The sequence below is a fragment of the Strongyloides ratti genome, scaffold srae_chrx_scaffold0000002 (assembly GCF_001040885.1).
Source record: "Strongyloides ratti genome assembly S_ratti_ED321, scaffold srae_chrx_scaffold0000002".
Taxonomy (NCBI): Eukaryota; Metazoa; Nematoda; class Chromadorea; order Rhabditida; family Strongyloididae; genus Strongyloides; species Strongyloides ratti.
This window is the reverse complement of record NW_020171510.1, coordinates 2,738,793-2,756,841: the sequence shown is the minus strand read 5'-3', so window position 1 is coordinate 2,756,841 and position 18,049 is coordinate 2,738,793. Positions and strand designations below refer to the sequence as shown.

Sequence of the window (18,049 nt, the reverse complement as noted above, 5' to 3'; positions counted from 1 at the left end):
TAAAACATTTATTTAGCTTGATGAAAATGATGCTATATATGAATCAAATATAGAAACATTTTCAATGGCAGAATTTGCTATTAATTATTTTCAAAAACAAAAACGTGGAACTGAAATTGGAACATTATTTAAAAAAAAAGATAAAGATTGGACATGGAAGGATATATCAAATTTAATAAAATATTCTTCTAAACCAATTACAAATTCTTTACTTTTATTAAATGATAATGAATTACAAAAAAAAAGTGTTGATAGTTTTATGTGTATAATGAGATATATGGGAGATGAAAATTTAAAGAAAAATCAAACAATAACTGATTGTGTTTATGAATTATTAACAATATGTAAAGAAAATCCACCATTACATGATGAAATTTATTGTCAAATGATGAAACAATTAACAAATAATACTAGTAAAGTTGAAGATAGTTTATTAAAAGGATGGAGATTATTTACAATTATAACATCATATTTTACTCCTTCTGATATTCTTAAACCATATTTGTTAAATTATATAAAAATTGTTGCTTTTGATAAAAATAGAAGTTGTCATCAAACAGCAAAGACTTGTCTAAAAAATTTGGAACAAACATTTAAATATGGTGGAAGACAATTATTATTATCAGCAAGTGAAGTTGAAGCTATAACCGTATGTTAATTTTTTATATGAATTCTTTTAATTTAATTTATATATATATATTTTTTTTAGAAAGGAAAATATGTTAAAAGACAACCATATCTTCTTCCTGGTGGACATAAAATGTTTATTAATACAATTATTAGTACTGTTGCTGAGGATCTTATAAAACATATTTGTCGTGAAATGAATATATATTCAATAAATGAACAACAAGAATTTAGTTTATGTTATCTTATTGAAAATGAAAATAATATGAAAATAATTTCAAACAATCAATATATATTAGATATTACAACAAAAATGACTCTGGAAAAGAAAAAAATAATGCTTGTATTAAAAAGATTTGTATGGATTTCTCCATTAAGATTTGATAATAATCTTTTTATTGACGCAATGTTTTATCAGGTTAGTTATTTATATTTTTAAAAAAAATAGTATTTAATTTGTATTTTAAAAATATTATTCTCAAATTCATAATATTATTTTATTATGTTAAAATATGTCATTGAAATATTAAGAAAAAAAAAGACTTTTAATAAAAATAAGGATAGATGTTTAATAAAAAATATATCTAATTTTACTTTACAAATTTTAAAACGTGACTTTGACAAGCATTTAATTATAAATTTAAAAGATTCATTGAAATTTATAAATAACATTTTTTTTTCTTTTTACTTTAACTTTAAAATACTATACACAGCAAAAGATTACTGTTATGATTTATTAAAAGACAGATCCAATTTTAAATTTAAAGTATATTATAAAACTAAATTAAGACATATTTTTTCTATCAAAAAATAATTTTTATAGTAACAAATTTTGTTTAATAAAATATTATTTAATATTTTAATGAATTTTATGAAATCAAACTTAACAATAAAGCTAATATTGTACTAAAAGCATTTTATTAATAAATAAATAATACTTTATATATAATAAAATATTATCACATGACATTTAAAATTTTTTTTCAATAAGGTATTATAAAAATTTTTGAAAGTATATTAATATAATTATTTTTTTTAATATATTTATTCATCAATAAATTATTTTTTTTAATAATATAACAAAAGCAAATTTTTTGTATCTTTAATAACATTATTATTATTATTATTAACGGATAGTCAATATTACCATGAAAACAATGGAAAAATATAAAAAATATAAGATGTTTTTGGTATATATTTTAAAAAAAAATAAAAATATTTTTTAAAAAGCTAACTTGTTTTTTGAAATTTTATTGACTTATAAAAAAATTATTTTATATTAACATGATAAAATTTAATTATTTAATAAAAAATGCTTTTTAAAATTAAATATTATTATGAATTTAAAAATTGATTGTTATTATTAAAAAAATTTTTATCTTTATACAAAGAAAAAACAATAAATATTTTTATAAAAATAAAATTGAGTATTCTTTAGATTTTGCCAGATTATATATCAGGATTATATATAATAAATTGTGATAAAAAATCATTAACTGTCAAAGATCTTAGCAATTTTTCTTTAATGGGAGCATTAATACATTATTCTGATAGTATTGGTATGGCTACAACAGTCAAGTCAGATTGTATTGAATCATTGGTACCATCAATAATACTTAGAAAATATTCACAAATAACTTTACACAATTGGGCAAATAGAATTTTGGAAAAAATTAATGAATGGGATTTTGAGATGACACCAATACATGCTAAAAGTTTATTTTTGATAACTCTTCAAAATTATTATCTTTTTTCTGCAACATTTTATCATGTTAAAAAGGTTATTAAAAATGACACTCCTATCAATGAATTGATGGATGGTATTCTTGCAATTAACAAAAATGGTTTAACATTTTTAGATGAAAAAAATAGAAATATTATTATAAAAATCCATTTTGATGAGATTGACCATACTGATTTTGATTCACAAGATTATAAGTTGTCAATTTTAATGCCATTTAATAATATGATTACGTTAATAACAGATGCTGGAGATGACATTGCAAAGATGATACATCATTATGTATATATTTGCAAATTTTAATTACTGTTAAATAATACTATCATAAAAATTTTATTAGTAAAAAATTTATTTTATTTGCGTATATTTTTAAATAATCATACAAAAAAAATAAGCCATAATATTTTTTTCTTTTTATAAAAAAAAAACGCAAAAAAAAAAGAAATTTTCTTTCATTGGTAAAAAGTTTATAAATGTTTTTTTTTTTCTTTTATTTTTTTTTTGATAGAAAACTTATCATGTAATTGTGTAACTTCAAACCACTTAAAAAAACATATGAGAATAATATTAAAAAAAAAAATTAATGATAAGAAGTTTATGTAGATAATATTTCAAAACTCCTTTGCATCAAAAATTGTAGAAAAATGAAATATAGCCTATTTTATAGGAATATAACTTGAGAGCATTCTTATTGAACAACAGATGTTGGTTGTTGAGTTATTGAAAATCTTCTTGGTCTATCAGCTTCTTCCATTGATGATGATAAGGTTCTTTGACGTTCCATACCAGGTATTGGGACTTGAGATAAAACGCCACATCCTTTGCAAAGTAAGATAAATGAACGTGCAAGTTTATCAGGCTTAAAAAATTTTTATAATAAAATATTTTCAATATCAAATACAATAAACTTACAGCTTCTGTCAAAACATCACTAACATCGTCAACAACTAATAAAGTTGTCTTTTTTTTATTCATTGATTTATGAGTAGTATAAACAGCTGCTATATGTGGTGTTTTTGCACCAGTAACAAGTAATGTTTCAATGTCACCAATTTTTGCATTTATTATTGAAGAAAGATCGGTTCTTTTACTGTATGAAAACAAATATTTTGACAAATTCTTTGGATTAAGAGATGTCTTTAAATGTTCAATATACTCCTCTTTATTTTGGCAATCAGACTATAAATGAAAAAAAAATATTAAAATAATTTTTATTTTATCTACTTACAGAACCAAATTTGTGAAGAGCAATGTAATCCCAAGCACTTTGAGTCATAATTCCAGATTCTAATTGCATATTAGCAAGTTTATCTTTACTTTTTTCAATTAATCCAGCTGAAGTAGATGTACAATGAAGTAAACAAACTCCAATTAAACGATTTGGATGAGCAATGGCAAATCTACAAATAATATTTGCTCCAGCACCTTCACCAAATGCGACACATGCTTTAATGTCAACTTTATCTAAAACATGTACTAAATCTTCACCTATTTGGTCAAGTGATGGAAATTCTCCAGCAAAATCAAGAGCATTATCTTCTTGTCCTGGTACACAAACATGCAAAAATATTGCATTAGCTTTCACAGAACTCATTGATGGTTGATTAACAAATTTAATAAAATCTTTATGATTACCACCAATGTCATGGACAGTTAAAATGGTTGTCTTATGATGTATTTCATTCAAATCTCCTTGAACAAAAACAGTCAATTGACAATATTTTCCGTCAACAATTATTTCCTTAATTTAAATTTATAAATATATATATATATATATAAATAAACTTACTTGACATTCATTAGAAGAAGCCATTATTGAAAAATCCAATTGATAATGAAAAACGTTTTATTTGTATCTTAAAATATAAAATATAAAAATATATCAAAATTAATATCCATTATAATTTAATATCATAAAATTAAAAAAAAAAAACGACATATAATGTATTATATAGTTGTAAACGATTAATAAATTTTTTTCTATAAGATAGACATAAAATTTTTTCATTCAGAAAAATACGATATTCTCATTGCTTTTAAGATATGAATATTTTATTAATTTAAAAAAAAAAGTTTTTTTTTAAGTAAAATTTCTTAATAAATATAAACTATGATGATTTTTGAAACGCATTAGTTATATTACATCTTAAATGTACATAACAAATTTATTTTAAAACTCAATTGAAGGATATAACAATTTTTTCACTAAAAATTAATAAGTTCCATTGCGTTAGAAAATATTAAATAATTGAATAATTTTTATCTATATATATTAATGATAGCGGAACAAAATATGTATTATTAAATTTGACTGATACTTTTTATTACAATTGTAAAAGTAAAGAAATAATAACAATTTTATAATATTTGTTACAAGATATAAAATTTATCAGATTAAAAATTTATATTTAAAAATGAAATTTTTATCTATAAAAACAGGAAATAATATTATATAAGAAATTAATGATTTGAGTAAATAATAAAAATTGTTTTGATAATTATTATAAAAGGTCTCTTCAATTAATACATCCATATAATATATACATTGAATTATACTATTTATATAAATGATTTAAATAAAGTAATAAACAATTTTTATTTAAGTTATAAATAGTAGTATTTTTTAAACTTTTTAAATACTTTTATTGGAATTTTATATGACATAAAATAAAAATTAAAAAATATTTATTTGATTATACTAATTACTTAAATAGATATAATTTTTAAAAAATCATGTAAAAAAAAAAGTATTAAAATATATAAAATATCTTATTATATTTTAGTAGTATAACAATTTAAATATAAAACAAAGAATATTTTAGTAAATTTACTAAAGTGAAGTTGAATAAATATTTTTAAATAAATGCATATTGTATTGTAACTTTTAGATATATATATATGAATGTACATAAAGTACTTTTATTGCTCTAACATATTTGTAACATATAAACAAAAGTCTTTGAAATTTAAAAAAAAAAATATAGGATTTTTAAATAACATTCTTTTTACTTTAACTTTAAATATATTTTTCTATTCAAATTTTTAAAGCTTATCTTAAAATACTATATAAAGGATAATATTTAGTATAAAAGTTTATTCAACCCATTGAGATACACGTCCTTCTTTGACTCACATAATGTAATAATCATCTTTACATATATATATATATATATATATTTATTTATTTATTTTAAAATATTATGTCTTATGATAATATTAAAATACCCTTTAAAGTTTAAATAAAAGTTATCTTAAAGTTTATAAAACAATAATTAAAAATATATGATATATATTTACAATAATATTACACTAAAGTATCTTTTAAAAAGTGGTGTGAAAGATTATAAAATAAAGAATAATATTTTAAAAGAAACTTAAATATTTCGATCACATGTATATGTATAAATAATGCTTTAACAATATAAAAAAAAATTTTTTTTAATGAAAAGAGAAAACAAACTTAATGTTTAATCTTTAGAAACATTATTTAATTTTATATTTAAATTAATATTTAAATTCTCTAAAAGATTTATATTATCTCAAAAATTAGATAAATAATTGTTTAAAGTATAACAAAATCAAGAATACGTGATATCTAAATTTTAACTGTCAAATTAAAAAATTACTTTTATAAAGAAATAATATTTATTAATATTGTATTAGTAATTAAACAAATTGCTTATAATCACATAATTGATAACTTATTCAAAAACCAATGTTTTTTTAAACAATTTATAGAATTTTTAATAATATATAATAAATATTTAGAAATTATTTTATACTTAAATTATATTTCTAATAAATTGATATTAATGAATGGTTTAATGATAATATTAATTTTAAAAATCAAATTATAATTCTTAATTAATTAACCTATCTTAAAAAAAAAGTTATTTTTTACATTTAATGTACTTTCTCTACACTAGTATTACAAAAATTCATTTTATAATTAAATTTGATACTTTAATTAGTATTTAAGTAAAAAAATAGTTGTTTTTATAAAAAAAAAATGCCAAACTAATATTATTAAGAAAAAGTCAATTTTAATTATGGTTAAAAAAAAATTAAATAATGTTATAAAGTTTTATATAAAAAAACAACTCTTTTAAAAATATTTTTTAAGCAATGCCAACAAAATTATACATTCACATTTTTTTTTTTCTTTAAATAAACAAAAAATTAGAAGGTTATAGAATAACTGGTTTGTTCTTTAAAAATAATTTTTTTTTATTATCTAAACTAAATAATAAACTATCATTTATAAAGTTAGTTAATTTTTTTTTGTCAAAAAATGACAAATTATTATAAATATATAATAACATATAATTATTCTTATTTTAATGATATATTTGTTCTTCAAACATAAAAATATTAATAATATTATACAAACTTTTTTTTTAAATGTTTTATTGTCAAAAACAAAATGATATTAGATGATGATTAAATAAAAGGAGGTAAAGTATTTATGAAGAATAACAAAATATTTTATCATAAGATTGCAATGTGATTTTATGAATATTTATAATTTAGAAGATTACATGTCTAAGAATAATAATATAGAAATTAACATTTCAATAATGATTAAAATAAAATAATTTAGTATTATTAAAATATAAAAAGTTTTAAAAATAAATCTTTCATTAAAATTATTTTTTAATCTTTAAATAAAATAGATAAATTGTATATTCTTTAAATATATTTATATATGTAAATGTATATATATATATATAAGGTCCCTTAACTATACTAAATAAAATAAATTGTCCCTATATATAAAAAGAAAATCAAAATATTTTTTTTGAGAATAAGTAAGTTAAAAAAGATGTCATTAAAACTTTTTATATATATATAAAAAGAAAAATAGAATTTTTTTTATAAATATTTTTAAGTTATATGATGTCACTCTAAATAATAACAAAATTTTAATATTTCTTCATTTTCTTAGTAAATGATAAAAAAAAAAAAACGTTTTAATTTTATATATATAAATATATTGAATAAATAATGAATAAACAATTACTTTTTTTTCCTTATTATAATATATTTAAAAAAAAAGAACATTTAATTACAATTTAAAGTATAATATGCGACAAAAATTGTGTATATTTCAATGGCTGGTTGATATTTTATTAATTCAATATTATAATAAAATTGTTTTGAAAAACAAACTAAGAAAAGCATTTAATTACTTTTTACTCTCAATTGATATTACTTATTTCTATTTATCCCTTTTTACTCTCTCCAATATAATCGATCTTAAGTTATTATAAATTAATTTTAGTAAATAACATTGTTGTTATATAAATTTAAAATCTAAATATAATAACAAAACACTTTTATATGTGTATTTAATGTGCCATGATTAAATTTATATAAATGTATAGTCAAAAGAAAAAGGATTTGTTTAATCAAGTATATAAATTATAGTATTAAAAGGTTTTAAGAAAATTTAACTTTTATATTTTAAATATAAAATAAATTTATTACTACTAAAATTTATTTTTAAAATTTTAACATTTAATATTATTCAAATATTTACATCAAATATTATTTATAACTATTTTTATCATTACATATATATAAATATATTCATGAATAAAGAGGAAGATAAAAAATTAATATTTGGAAAGAAAAGTTTTTCAATAGGAAGATCTCAAATAAAAGAAAGATACAAGAGTCAAATTAAAGAAAATACAGACAAGAATTCATTAATTGGAAGAAGTAAAAGTGTGACATTTTTAAATTCTAAACATATTTCAAAAGAAGTTGATAATAACATAAAAGAGCCTAAAATATATAAAGCACGCTCTGCAATTAAAAGTTTAAATTCTCTTATAGTTGCTGTCGAAAGAAGTAGACTTAAAAATTTTGAAAAAGACTTTATTAACAAACATCAAAGTAGTTTTGATAGTAATAGTGATTCTGAAGAAGAAGATAAATATCAAATAAACAGTGAAATATTGAGAAAATTGCGTGTATTTGATTCCATTTGGTTAAATGTATGTTTTTAATTTTATGAAAAAATTTATTTTTTTATATATATATGTATATATTTTAGACAACAAATAAAAATAATCCTGAAACATTTATTAATTTAAAACAATTTAAAAAATTTCAAAGACCAGACTATGATAAAACAGTCATCGAAACAATTACATGTAAAAATAAACCAGGAAACATTGACAGATCAAAATATGTTAGAAAAGATAATTAATAATAATGGAGATCATGATAATAATATTGAAACAATAATAGGTTTTAAAAATGCTTTTTTTATTATTGATGATGATGATAATATTAAAATACTTATACAAATTGGTGAAGATACCCTTAGAATATATAAACCATTTATAAATGGTAAACAATTTTGTATGGATGATATTAAAAATGGCAATAAATTAGCATTTATTAATTCAAAAGAAATTTTAAAAGATAATTACAATATATTAGAAGAAATAAAATTATCAACATTTACAATAACATCAATTGATCAAAGCTCAGATTGTAGCATTTTAGCTATTGGTATAACATCTGAATCATCAGGATCAAGTATTGTTATAAAAAATTCACAAACATTAAAAGATATATGTGTTATTACACTTAAAAATTTATGTCATCAAGTAAAATTATCACAACATAATGAAAATGTTTGTTCATTATCACGTTTAATAATATATGACAAAAAAAAAATTGATAAAATTCTTATAAATATAACAATATATTCAATACAGTACTCAATGTTATTAACTGATACGTGTATTTTCGATGAAAATGATATTGGTAAATATATTGACATCTCATTTTGTCCTGTAGATGAATCAATTTTATTTTTACTAACAAATATTGGTGCATATTTTTTAAGATTACAAAATAATGTTATAACAATATTATCATCAATTGAACTTATAAATATTGCATCACATTCATGGGTTAGTGATACTTATATTGCTATTGGTTCAAATGATGGAAAATTATATTTATATAGAGAAACAACACCATTAAAATTAATAAATATAAGATCAATTGAATGTGAAATATTAAAATCATATTTAGTTAATGATAAAGAAGATATGTTAGGAATAAAATATATAACATCAAATATCTATAAAATAATTATATATTTAGAAATAGGAATAATATTAATATTTGATAATATTCATGATATTGATAAAATATTTCAAAAATGTAAAATTATTGTTATTAATGATAGAAATAATGAATTAATAGAAAATAATATACCATATAAATGTTTAGGTGTAAAATTAGACTACAATGCTTGTAATATGTTATATATAAATAAAAAAGCTGTATATACAACAAATATATTATATACAAATGTTATTGCTGAAAAAGAAATGAGAATTGTTATTGGGCAAAATTGTTCTACTATAACTAATTTAGATATTATTGAAATGAATAATAATGACAAAAGAGAAATATTAGTTAGTTTAGATGATGACAATAATATTATATGTACTGAATTATATTCAAAACAAATATTATCTTTTAAAAAATTTTTTAACAATCAAATAGTTGGATTTTGTACATTTAAATTTGGTTATCAAATTTTAATTGCTAATAATGATGGAATATATATATATGATCTTACATATTTAGATATTAAAAAAAGAAATGAACAAAAAATATTAAATGGTAAAGCTAGTATTATTGTATCAAATTATGATAAAACATATGTAGCAATTATTATTGAATCATCTTTATATATATTAAATCTTTATACTTTAGATATAATATGTAATTGTAATTTAAAATTAAAAAAAAAAAAAAATATAGATTGTGAAATAATATGTTGTAAATGGAGTGATAATAACAATTTATTCTCCTTCCAGCCTTCATCATTAGGAATTTTAACAAAAAATGAAAATATTTTGTTTATTGAGGGAAGATGTGGAAAATTATTATGGTCAATAACAACAAAACTCAAATTTTTTATAGATATATGTTTAGGAAATAATGATATAGTATATGCATTAAATAAAAAATATTTAGTTACATGTTATAAAGAAGGCCAAGAAATTAAAACAATATCTATTCCGACTTATCATTCTGTTGGTACACGTGTATATACAAAATTTATTGAAATTTTAGGTAATGATTTATATGTAGGAGATAATATGGGTATTATAAATGTCCTCATAAATCAAGCAAAAAATGATGAAAAATTTGTAAAAAGGAAAGTTATAAAGTCAATTAAATATAATTATACAGGAAATACAGATGATAAAGATAAACAAATATATATGAGTTGTATGAAAATAAATAAAATATCAAATATTATTTTACTTGGTTATAATAATGGTTTTGTTATAAAAATTTCATTAAATAATACAAATAATAATTTACAATCAGATATACTTAATATAGAAAGTAAAAAAAATACATTATCAAAAGAATTAATATTATATCCAATAAATAAAATACAAAATTTAGAAGATCTTGTGTCACATTTATCATTTGAAAGAAATTGTATTATAAATGGAAGCAAACAGATATTAGATGATTATATAAAAGAAAAAGAAAAAGAACTAATTGATACAACTACACTTTTAAAAAATACTATTAAAAATTTAAAAGAAAATATAAAAATTTGTGAAAAGAAGTATATAAATAAATTGGATGATAAGGAAGAAATAATAGGAACACTTAAAAAAGAACATAAAAATGAGATGGATAACATTAAAAATTTTTATGAAAATATGATAAATGATCATTTAAGGCAAGTTATTAAAATGAAAAATGATTATAATGAAGAAATTAATAATATTAAAAATATTTATGAAAAAAAAATGAATGATTGTAAAAAAGAAATTAATGAATTAAATAATGAATATCAAATAAAAATAAATATTGAAAAAAATGAAAAAAAGACACTTGAAGAAAAAATTAAATATTTAGATGCTGAAATATTTGATTTATGTAAACGTATTGATCAAACTGAACAAAAAATGGAAAAACAAATACAACAAGAAAAAACAGAAAAATTAAAATTAAAAGAAAATTTTGAAATTGCAATCAAAGATATTAAGGCAACATTAGTTATTTTAAATGATGAAAAAGATGCTCTTCTTGATACAGCTTCTATGGGACGTATGGAAATTCAACTTTTAAAAGAAGAAATTATGGAAAAAAATGAAAAAATCAGTGAATATGAAGGTTCCTTAATTGGTATGGAAAAACAATTAGAAGAAAAAAGTAAAAATTTACAAGAAAAAATAAGAAATATTAATATGTTAAAAGGAAAAATTCATTTATTAGAAAAAGAAGTACAAAAAGAAAAAAAAGAGGTTTGTTTTAAAATAAAATAATTTAAAAAATAAAAAAAAAAATTTATTACTATTTTAGAGAATAAGTATTGAAAAACATATGATTGAATTTGAAACAAAGATTGAAGATATGTCAAGAAACGTTTACGATGAACATAAATTACAACATAATGCTTTAAGTTTAATTGGAATGTACAATACAACTAAACCAAAATCATTAAAAACAAAATTAAATTTAATGAGAAATTAGAAGAAAAAAAAATGAAAGCTATTTTTAAATGAAATGATAAGTAATTTATAAAAAAAAAAAAATTTTAGAAAATCAACGTAAAAAAAATTATTTTTTTTTTTAATACATAATACATTAAATTTCGCAATTAATTATAATATGATTTTGTTTATTAATTAAAATAAAAAATATATATTAAAATATTCTTTTTTATTCTTCAACAATTATATTTTTATTAACAATATCAAGATTGTAACTATCTTGGTATGGATTTGTAACATCATTTGATGTTTTAAATAAAATTTCACTTTGACAACCATTTAACCATTCATTATTGTTGATTGATTCAAAAAATTCTAAACAATTGTAAATTACAATACATTGCCAAACATGTATTAATGACATAAGACAACAAAATCCTACAAGTAATCCAACTATAATAACAATAGTTGTATCTGTAACGTCATCTTTTGACAATGGTATAAAATTATTCGTTGCGACGATATTATGTAATGTTCCGTAATTAGCTATTGAAAATGAAACGATGACAATTGATAAAATTAAACATGCAATAATTTGTACAATCTTAAAAATGTATATAAATATGTTAATATTTAAAAAAAAAAAATAATAATAAAAACGTACGGAAACAATCAAAAATGGATAAATATATTTATGACGTTGTTTATGAAAGCCATATATTGATGATGAAATTACAAAAATAGGAATGAAAGCCCATACAGCTGTTGATTTAGCACCATACCATATTCCTAAAAATGTTAATCCAATATAAAATACTAGAAAAAGTTTTGCACCTAACTAAAAAAAAAAAAATTTTATACTCATAATTAATTATTAATAAATGCTTTTTCTTACAACAACATGTACATTTCCACAACAACAATGGTAATTTTTGATAGTATAATTACGCATATGAGAATTTGATTCAGTATATTTATTTGAAGAAAATGGATTGTTAATGGAGTTATTATGATGCATATTATAATATTTTGAAAGTAATGGTGTAGAACAACAACAATTATCGTTTCTTGCACTTATAACTTTATCGTTACTTGTTTTTTGATGATTCTTTAAATTTTTGTTTAAATAATATTTTCTATCTTCTTCCTGATTATAAGATAATTCTTTTTTGTTATTCTTTAAATATTCACTTTTTGAATCTTGTATAACTTTATAATCTAAAGAAAAAAAAAAGTGAATATGCACTTTAAAAAAAAAGAAAATTTAATGTTTATGACAAATTATGCCAAAATACTATAATATTATAGTTAGAAATTTTTATAATTTTTAATTTGAAAGATATGTAATATTTATATAATACGATAATATAAACATATAAAATGAATGATAAGGAAATGAAATAAAAATAAACAAACATCTTATCTTATTAGATAATTTTTATTTATAAAACCACATTTATAAAAAGTTTTAAATATGAATAAAAAAAAAGTTAAAACGACGAAGAAATGAATGAAATTTTCTTTAAATTGAAAATGTTATTATTTTTTATTACTATTTTTGATCCGTTAATAATGTAAATAAAAGTATTTTTATTGACATATAAAGTATTATAATAAAAACAATATTATTTTTTTTATGAATAAAGTATCAAATATTAATAAATAACAAGAAAGTATTCAAAAATAACTTATCTATAAAATATTTTCTTTTAAAAAGAAAGAAGAAAAAAAAATTAATAAACTTCCTTATTATAATTTTACTTTATAAAATTAGTTTTTTAGTGAAAATAATAAATTAAAATTTTTTTTTGAATGATATAAATATCCATAAAAAAAATAGGTTGTTAAAGGATATTTAATTTTTTATTAATATTAAACATACTGTATGTATCTAATTCATGTCCAGTAAAAAGAGATGAGTGTGAAAATTTTGTTGTTCCATAATTTTTCATAGAATATTTTTTAATATTATTTCTCAAGTTATTAGGACATATTTCTTTCTTTATTATTAGTGAACAATCATTTAAATTATTATGTTCACATATCATTATATGTTAAGTATCTCTAAAAAAATAATAAATTTTTAAATAATTTAACTAGTTCAGATAACAATATACATATTTAGAGTATCAAATATAATATATATGTATATATAAATTTATATTTATATTGGTTTGTTCAAATAAAATGATATATCATTTAACAATAACTTTTTACCAACAAAAAAATTAAATAATTTTTTTTTAAAAATAAAAAATATTTCTTTCACAATTTTTAAATATGTTTTATAAATATATTATATATTTATGTGTGTAAATATGAACTTTGCTATAAAATTAAAATAAAAAATAATGGCAGTTTTTCTGTTTATAATTAAATTAGACTTTATTTGAATGATAATATTATTTTATTATTACACAACTGATGGTTTAAATAATAAAAATAGTAAAATGTAAAATAGTAAATCATAAAAAGTTAATAATATTACTATTAAAAAGTGAATTTTTAAAATTTTTATCATAAACCATGTCAATTTTAAAGAAAAAGGAGGAGAGAACATGGAATTAAGAAATTATTTAAATTATAAATTCAAAAATTTATTTTATCTTTATAAAAAGTAGATAAATCATTTTTAAAAATGTATACTTTTAAAATTTTCTGCCATCATTCAATAGTAAGTTTAATATTATTACTATATAGACTAAAACTTGTGATATATTTTAATTTTTTATTTGAAACAAAATTAATGATAAAATTTAATCAAAAAAAAAATTAATCTTATTGAAATTTATTTTTAATCTATAATTATATAGATATATATATATTTTCACAATTTGAAGTAATTATATATTTAATAAAAAAAATTAAAATTAGTTAAAATTAACAATTGGTAATCTTTTACACTATTAACAAAATTTTTTTTATTACATAAAGAAAAATAAAAATTAATTTACAATTTAGGTTAAAAATATATTTAATAGTTTTATATATTTGAGAAAATATTTTATATAATAAAAAAATTGCACATATATAATGTTGCCATAAAATGATACATATCCGTTTTGAGTAAGTCAAACAAAAAATTTTTACTGGTTACATTATCGAATTTATAAACGATTTTTATGTTTATATAGTATTTTATACAAGACAAAGCATGATAACTAAGCTTTAACATTTTTTTTTTCTCGAAGAACACTTTTAACTGGATTATACACGGTAATATTTCTTTTAAGAATAAAAAGAACAATTTACTAAAATGAAAAACGATGTATCATTCAATTTTTAAAAAAATATTCTTTTAAATACTTTTTCTTTATTCTACAAATATGGAACAAAATATTTTTCATGGTTTGAATATATATTTAAACAATTACTTTTTTCTTTATAAAATGGTAACAAAAATCTTTGGTTTTGATCATTATTTTCTATATTCTGTGATTGTTTTTGAGAAGAATATATTAATGTTTCATAATATTTCATACATCTATAAAATAATTTATAATATTATTAAAAAATTTAATTAATATTAATAAGTTACCCATAAATTACATGAATTTGAAATAAATGTAATACTGTTATAATTAAACAAATGAATATTGTTGAAGCAATAAAAATTACCATATCATTTTGCGTAGGTGATCTATTTAAATTTTTTGCAACTAATAATTTTAATGAAATATAAGAAAAAAATGAGTATAAAAGAACAATAATAGTCATAAATATCGAAATAATTAAATGAACTACAGTTATTATTAAAAATGGATATATATAACGATGTTTTTTTTGAATAATTCCAATTAATGTAGTTGTTACTACACAAATTGGTATTATTAACCAAACAATTGTTGATACCATACCAAAACACAATCCAATAATAGCCATAAGAATATATATAACTATAAATATTTTTAAACTCAACTATAAAATATTTATATAAAAAATATATTATTATATTTTCTTACCGTATATTTAATTGTAAATAAATAACAACATTTATATGATTCTATATCTTTTATTGAATAAATTGGGACATTTTCATAAGGAGTATTTCTTGTTGATCTACTAAAACTTTTTCTTGGTGATGATTTTAAAAAAGTATAAGACATATTATTATTTTAACTTTTACTGTTTTATTTCTAGAAATACACTAAAATAATTTACTTTCCTATCTTTTTCTTATTTAAAAAGTAAAAAACAAATTTAAGTTTAATAGTAAAATAATAAAAACATTTAAATTACACAATATTTTTATTATGTTATTTTATATAGATCAAAGTTTGTGACTGACGCAAGTATTACTACAATTGCCAAGAGTAAATAAAAATAAATGTTTTAACTTTTTACTAAAATAGTACTCTTAAAAAATTATTTTATTCTCTTTTTAATTTAAAAGTACTTTTTAAAATAAAAAGGAATTAGATATAATATTAAAAGATACATATTTTGCTTGAAATATATAAAATGTTATTTTCAAATTTACTCAAGAGAAATATTAATTTTATATCTTTGACATTTTCAACATATTCTTTAACTTGAAATAGAAAAAAGGATTTTATAGTATATAAAACAATTATTTTTTAATAATTATATATATTATAATTATTATTATAAAAATAAAAAAGATTATTACCATCATTATATAATAAAATAAATAAATATATGTGTTAGAATTAATAAATTTTATGTATATATTATAAAAGAAAAAAATTTTTAATTAGTTTCATTTAAAAATTAAAAAAAAAAAGTTATTTACAATTTTATTAAAATGGCATCAAATAAATTATTAATAGATAAAAAGTTAAAGATTAAAATGTCAAATAAAAATATTCTCAAAATAAAAATTGAAGTGTGATATCCTAAATAAAATTTCAATATATTTTTACCAAATTTATTTTTTAAAAAATATAATAAACGACAATATAATTTTTATTATTTTTTATTTGTTAAAGTTAGCAGAAATTTTATAAATTTTTAATGATATAATACAGAAAAAAAAATTCTTTTGTTTATAAATGTTTCTTTTAAATATACATAAAAATATATATTTCATGAAATATATTTAGTTTCTTCTTTTACACGATAAATAGTAATATATTTTATGTGTCCCATAACAATAAATTATGTTGAAAAAATACAACATTTTCTTAATTTTTTTTTATTATTTTATGATATTCAATTGAAAAATTTTAATAAACAAAATAATTGCAAATAAAAAAATATCTAAGGTGTTTTAAAAAATATTTGATAAATATTAAAAAAATATATATTTAGATAAAATAAGTGTTTGTATATAAAACAAACAAAAATATAACTTTGAAATTTTATAAAGAAAGAAAAAAAAAACAATATTTTAAAAATGCAGTTAAAATATATTTTTAAAATATAGATAATATTTTTTATTTAATAAATTAACAGCCACTTTATTATAAAAAACATATTTGAAAGTTATCAAGATATAAAAATTAAAATTGTTAATTCTTTTTTTTAATAATAATAAATTTGTGTGATTTATATAAATTAATATAAAATATTTTTTTTTATTAATATTTGAAAAAAGTTATATCAATTTTAAAATAAAAAATATCAAGATCAACCACTTTATACAATTATCTATTTTTTTAAGATTATTAAATTTTCTTAATTTATTATATAATAACTATAATTTAAAAAATAATATATCAAATTTTAACAATATTTTTTAAAAGTAGTCATTTTATGCATCTTTGATTTTTATATTAAACCAATATGGGATAAAAAATTATATAAAGTTTTGTTGTTATTTCCATAATGTACAAATTTATTGTTATCAATGAAGAGTCTTGCATATCTTTTTATAGATATAAAATACTTGCTTTACATTAAGATTTCAATTTTATTCTAAAAAAAAGAAAGTATGATGTATCTAATTAATGGAATATACAATATCTACATTACAAAGTATGCTCGATAAGAATATTCTGAAGAACGTTTCTATACTTACCAACTAAAACAACATTATATTTAAAACATTTTTCAATTATGTATATATTTTAGTGAAATATGTAAAATTTTCATTGTTTAATATATGGTTCCCTCAACAATTTTGTTATTTAAAATGATAAATTGTAACTTAATACTTGCACACACTTAAAATTAACATAATAAATTAAACAGTTTTCAAATATTTTTAATTAAACATTTGTTATAC

General features: G+C 17.7%; 6 protein-coding genes across 6 annotated transcripts; 3 read left to right on the top strand and 3 right to left on the bottom strand.

Annotated features, from left to right (window-relative positions):
- Positions 1-64: 64 nt before the first annotated feature.
- Positions 65-2,671, top strand: SRAE_X000159600 (Unconventional myosin-XV; the record flags this gene model as incomplete). The annotated part of the gene is made up of 3 exons (XM_024650752.1): positions 65-649; positions 710-1,045; positions 2,066-2,671. The coding sequence occupies 3 exons, from the start codon at positions 65-67 to the stop codon at positions 2,669-2,671; spliced, it is 1,527 nt and encodes a 508-aa protein (XP_024499063.1).
- Positions 2,672-3,056: 385 nt separating this feature from the next.
- On the bottom strand, positions 3,057-4,181 carry SRAE_X000159500 (BcDNA.GH02439; the record flags this gene model as incomplete). Its single annotated transcript, XM_024650741.1, has 4 exons — positions 3,057-3,227; positions 3,281-3,547; positions 3,597-4,109; positions 4,158-4,181. 4 exons carry the CDS (start codon positions 4,179-4,181, stop codon positions 3,057-3,059), a joined length of 975 nt encoding a protein of 324 aa, XP_024499062.1.
- Positions 4,182-7,959: 3,778 nt separating this feature from the next.
- SRAE_X000159400 (Hypothetical protein) lies at positions 7,960-8,582 on the top strand (the record flags this gene model as incomplete). Its single annotated transcript, XM_024650730.1, has 2 exons — positions 7,960-8,367; positions 8,427-8,582. The coding sequence occupies 2 exons, from the start codon at positions 7,960-7,962 to the stop codon at positions 8,580-8,582; spliced, it is 564 nt and encodes a 187-aa protein (XP_024499061.1).
- A 157-nt stretch (positions 8,583-8,739) lies between these two features.
- SRAE_X000159300 (WD40/YVTN repeat-like-containing domain-containing protein) lies at positions 8,740-11,902 on the top strand (the record flags this gene model as incomplete). The annotated part of the gene is made up of 2 exons (XM_024650719.1): positions 8,740-11,673; positions 11,732-11,902. The coding sequence occupies 2 exons, from the start codon at positions 8,740-8,742 to the stop codon at positions 11,900-11,902; spliced, it is 3,105 nt and encodes a 1,034-aa protein (XP_024499060.1).
- A 189-nt stretch (positions 11,903-12,091) lies between these two features.
- Positions 12,092-13,814, bottom strand: SRAE_X000159200 (Hypothetical protein; the record flags this gene model as incomplete). Its single annotated transcript, XM_024650708.1, has 4 exons — positions 12,092-12,466; positions 12,527-12,700; positions 12,758-13,080; positions 13,745-13,814. 4 exons carry the CDS (start codon positions 13,812-13,814, stop codon positions 12,092-12,094), a joined length of 942 nt encoding a protein of 313 aa, XP_024499059.1.
- Positions 13,815-15,180: 1,366 nt separating this feature from the next.
- On the bottom strand, positions 15,181-15,968 carry SRAE_X000159100 (Hypothetical protein; the record flags this gene model as incomplete). Its single annotated transcript, XM_024650697.1, has 3 exons — positions 15,181-15,346; positions 15,401-15,780; positions 15,825-15,968. The coding sequence occupies 3 exons, from the start codon at positions 15,966-15,968 to the stop codon at positions 15,181-15,183; spliced, it is 690 nt and encodes a 229-aa protein (XP_024499058.1).
- Positions 15,969-18,049: the final 2,081 nt, after the last annotated feature.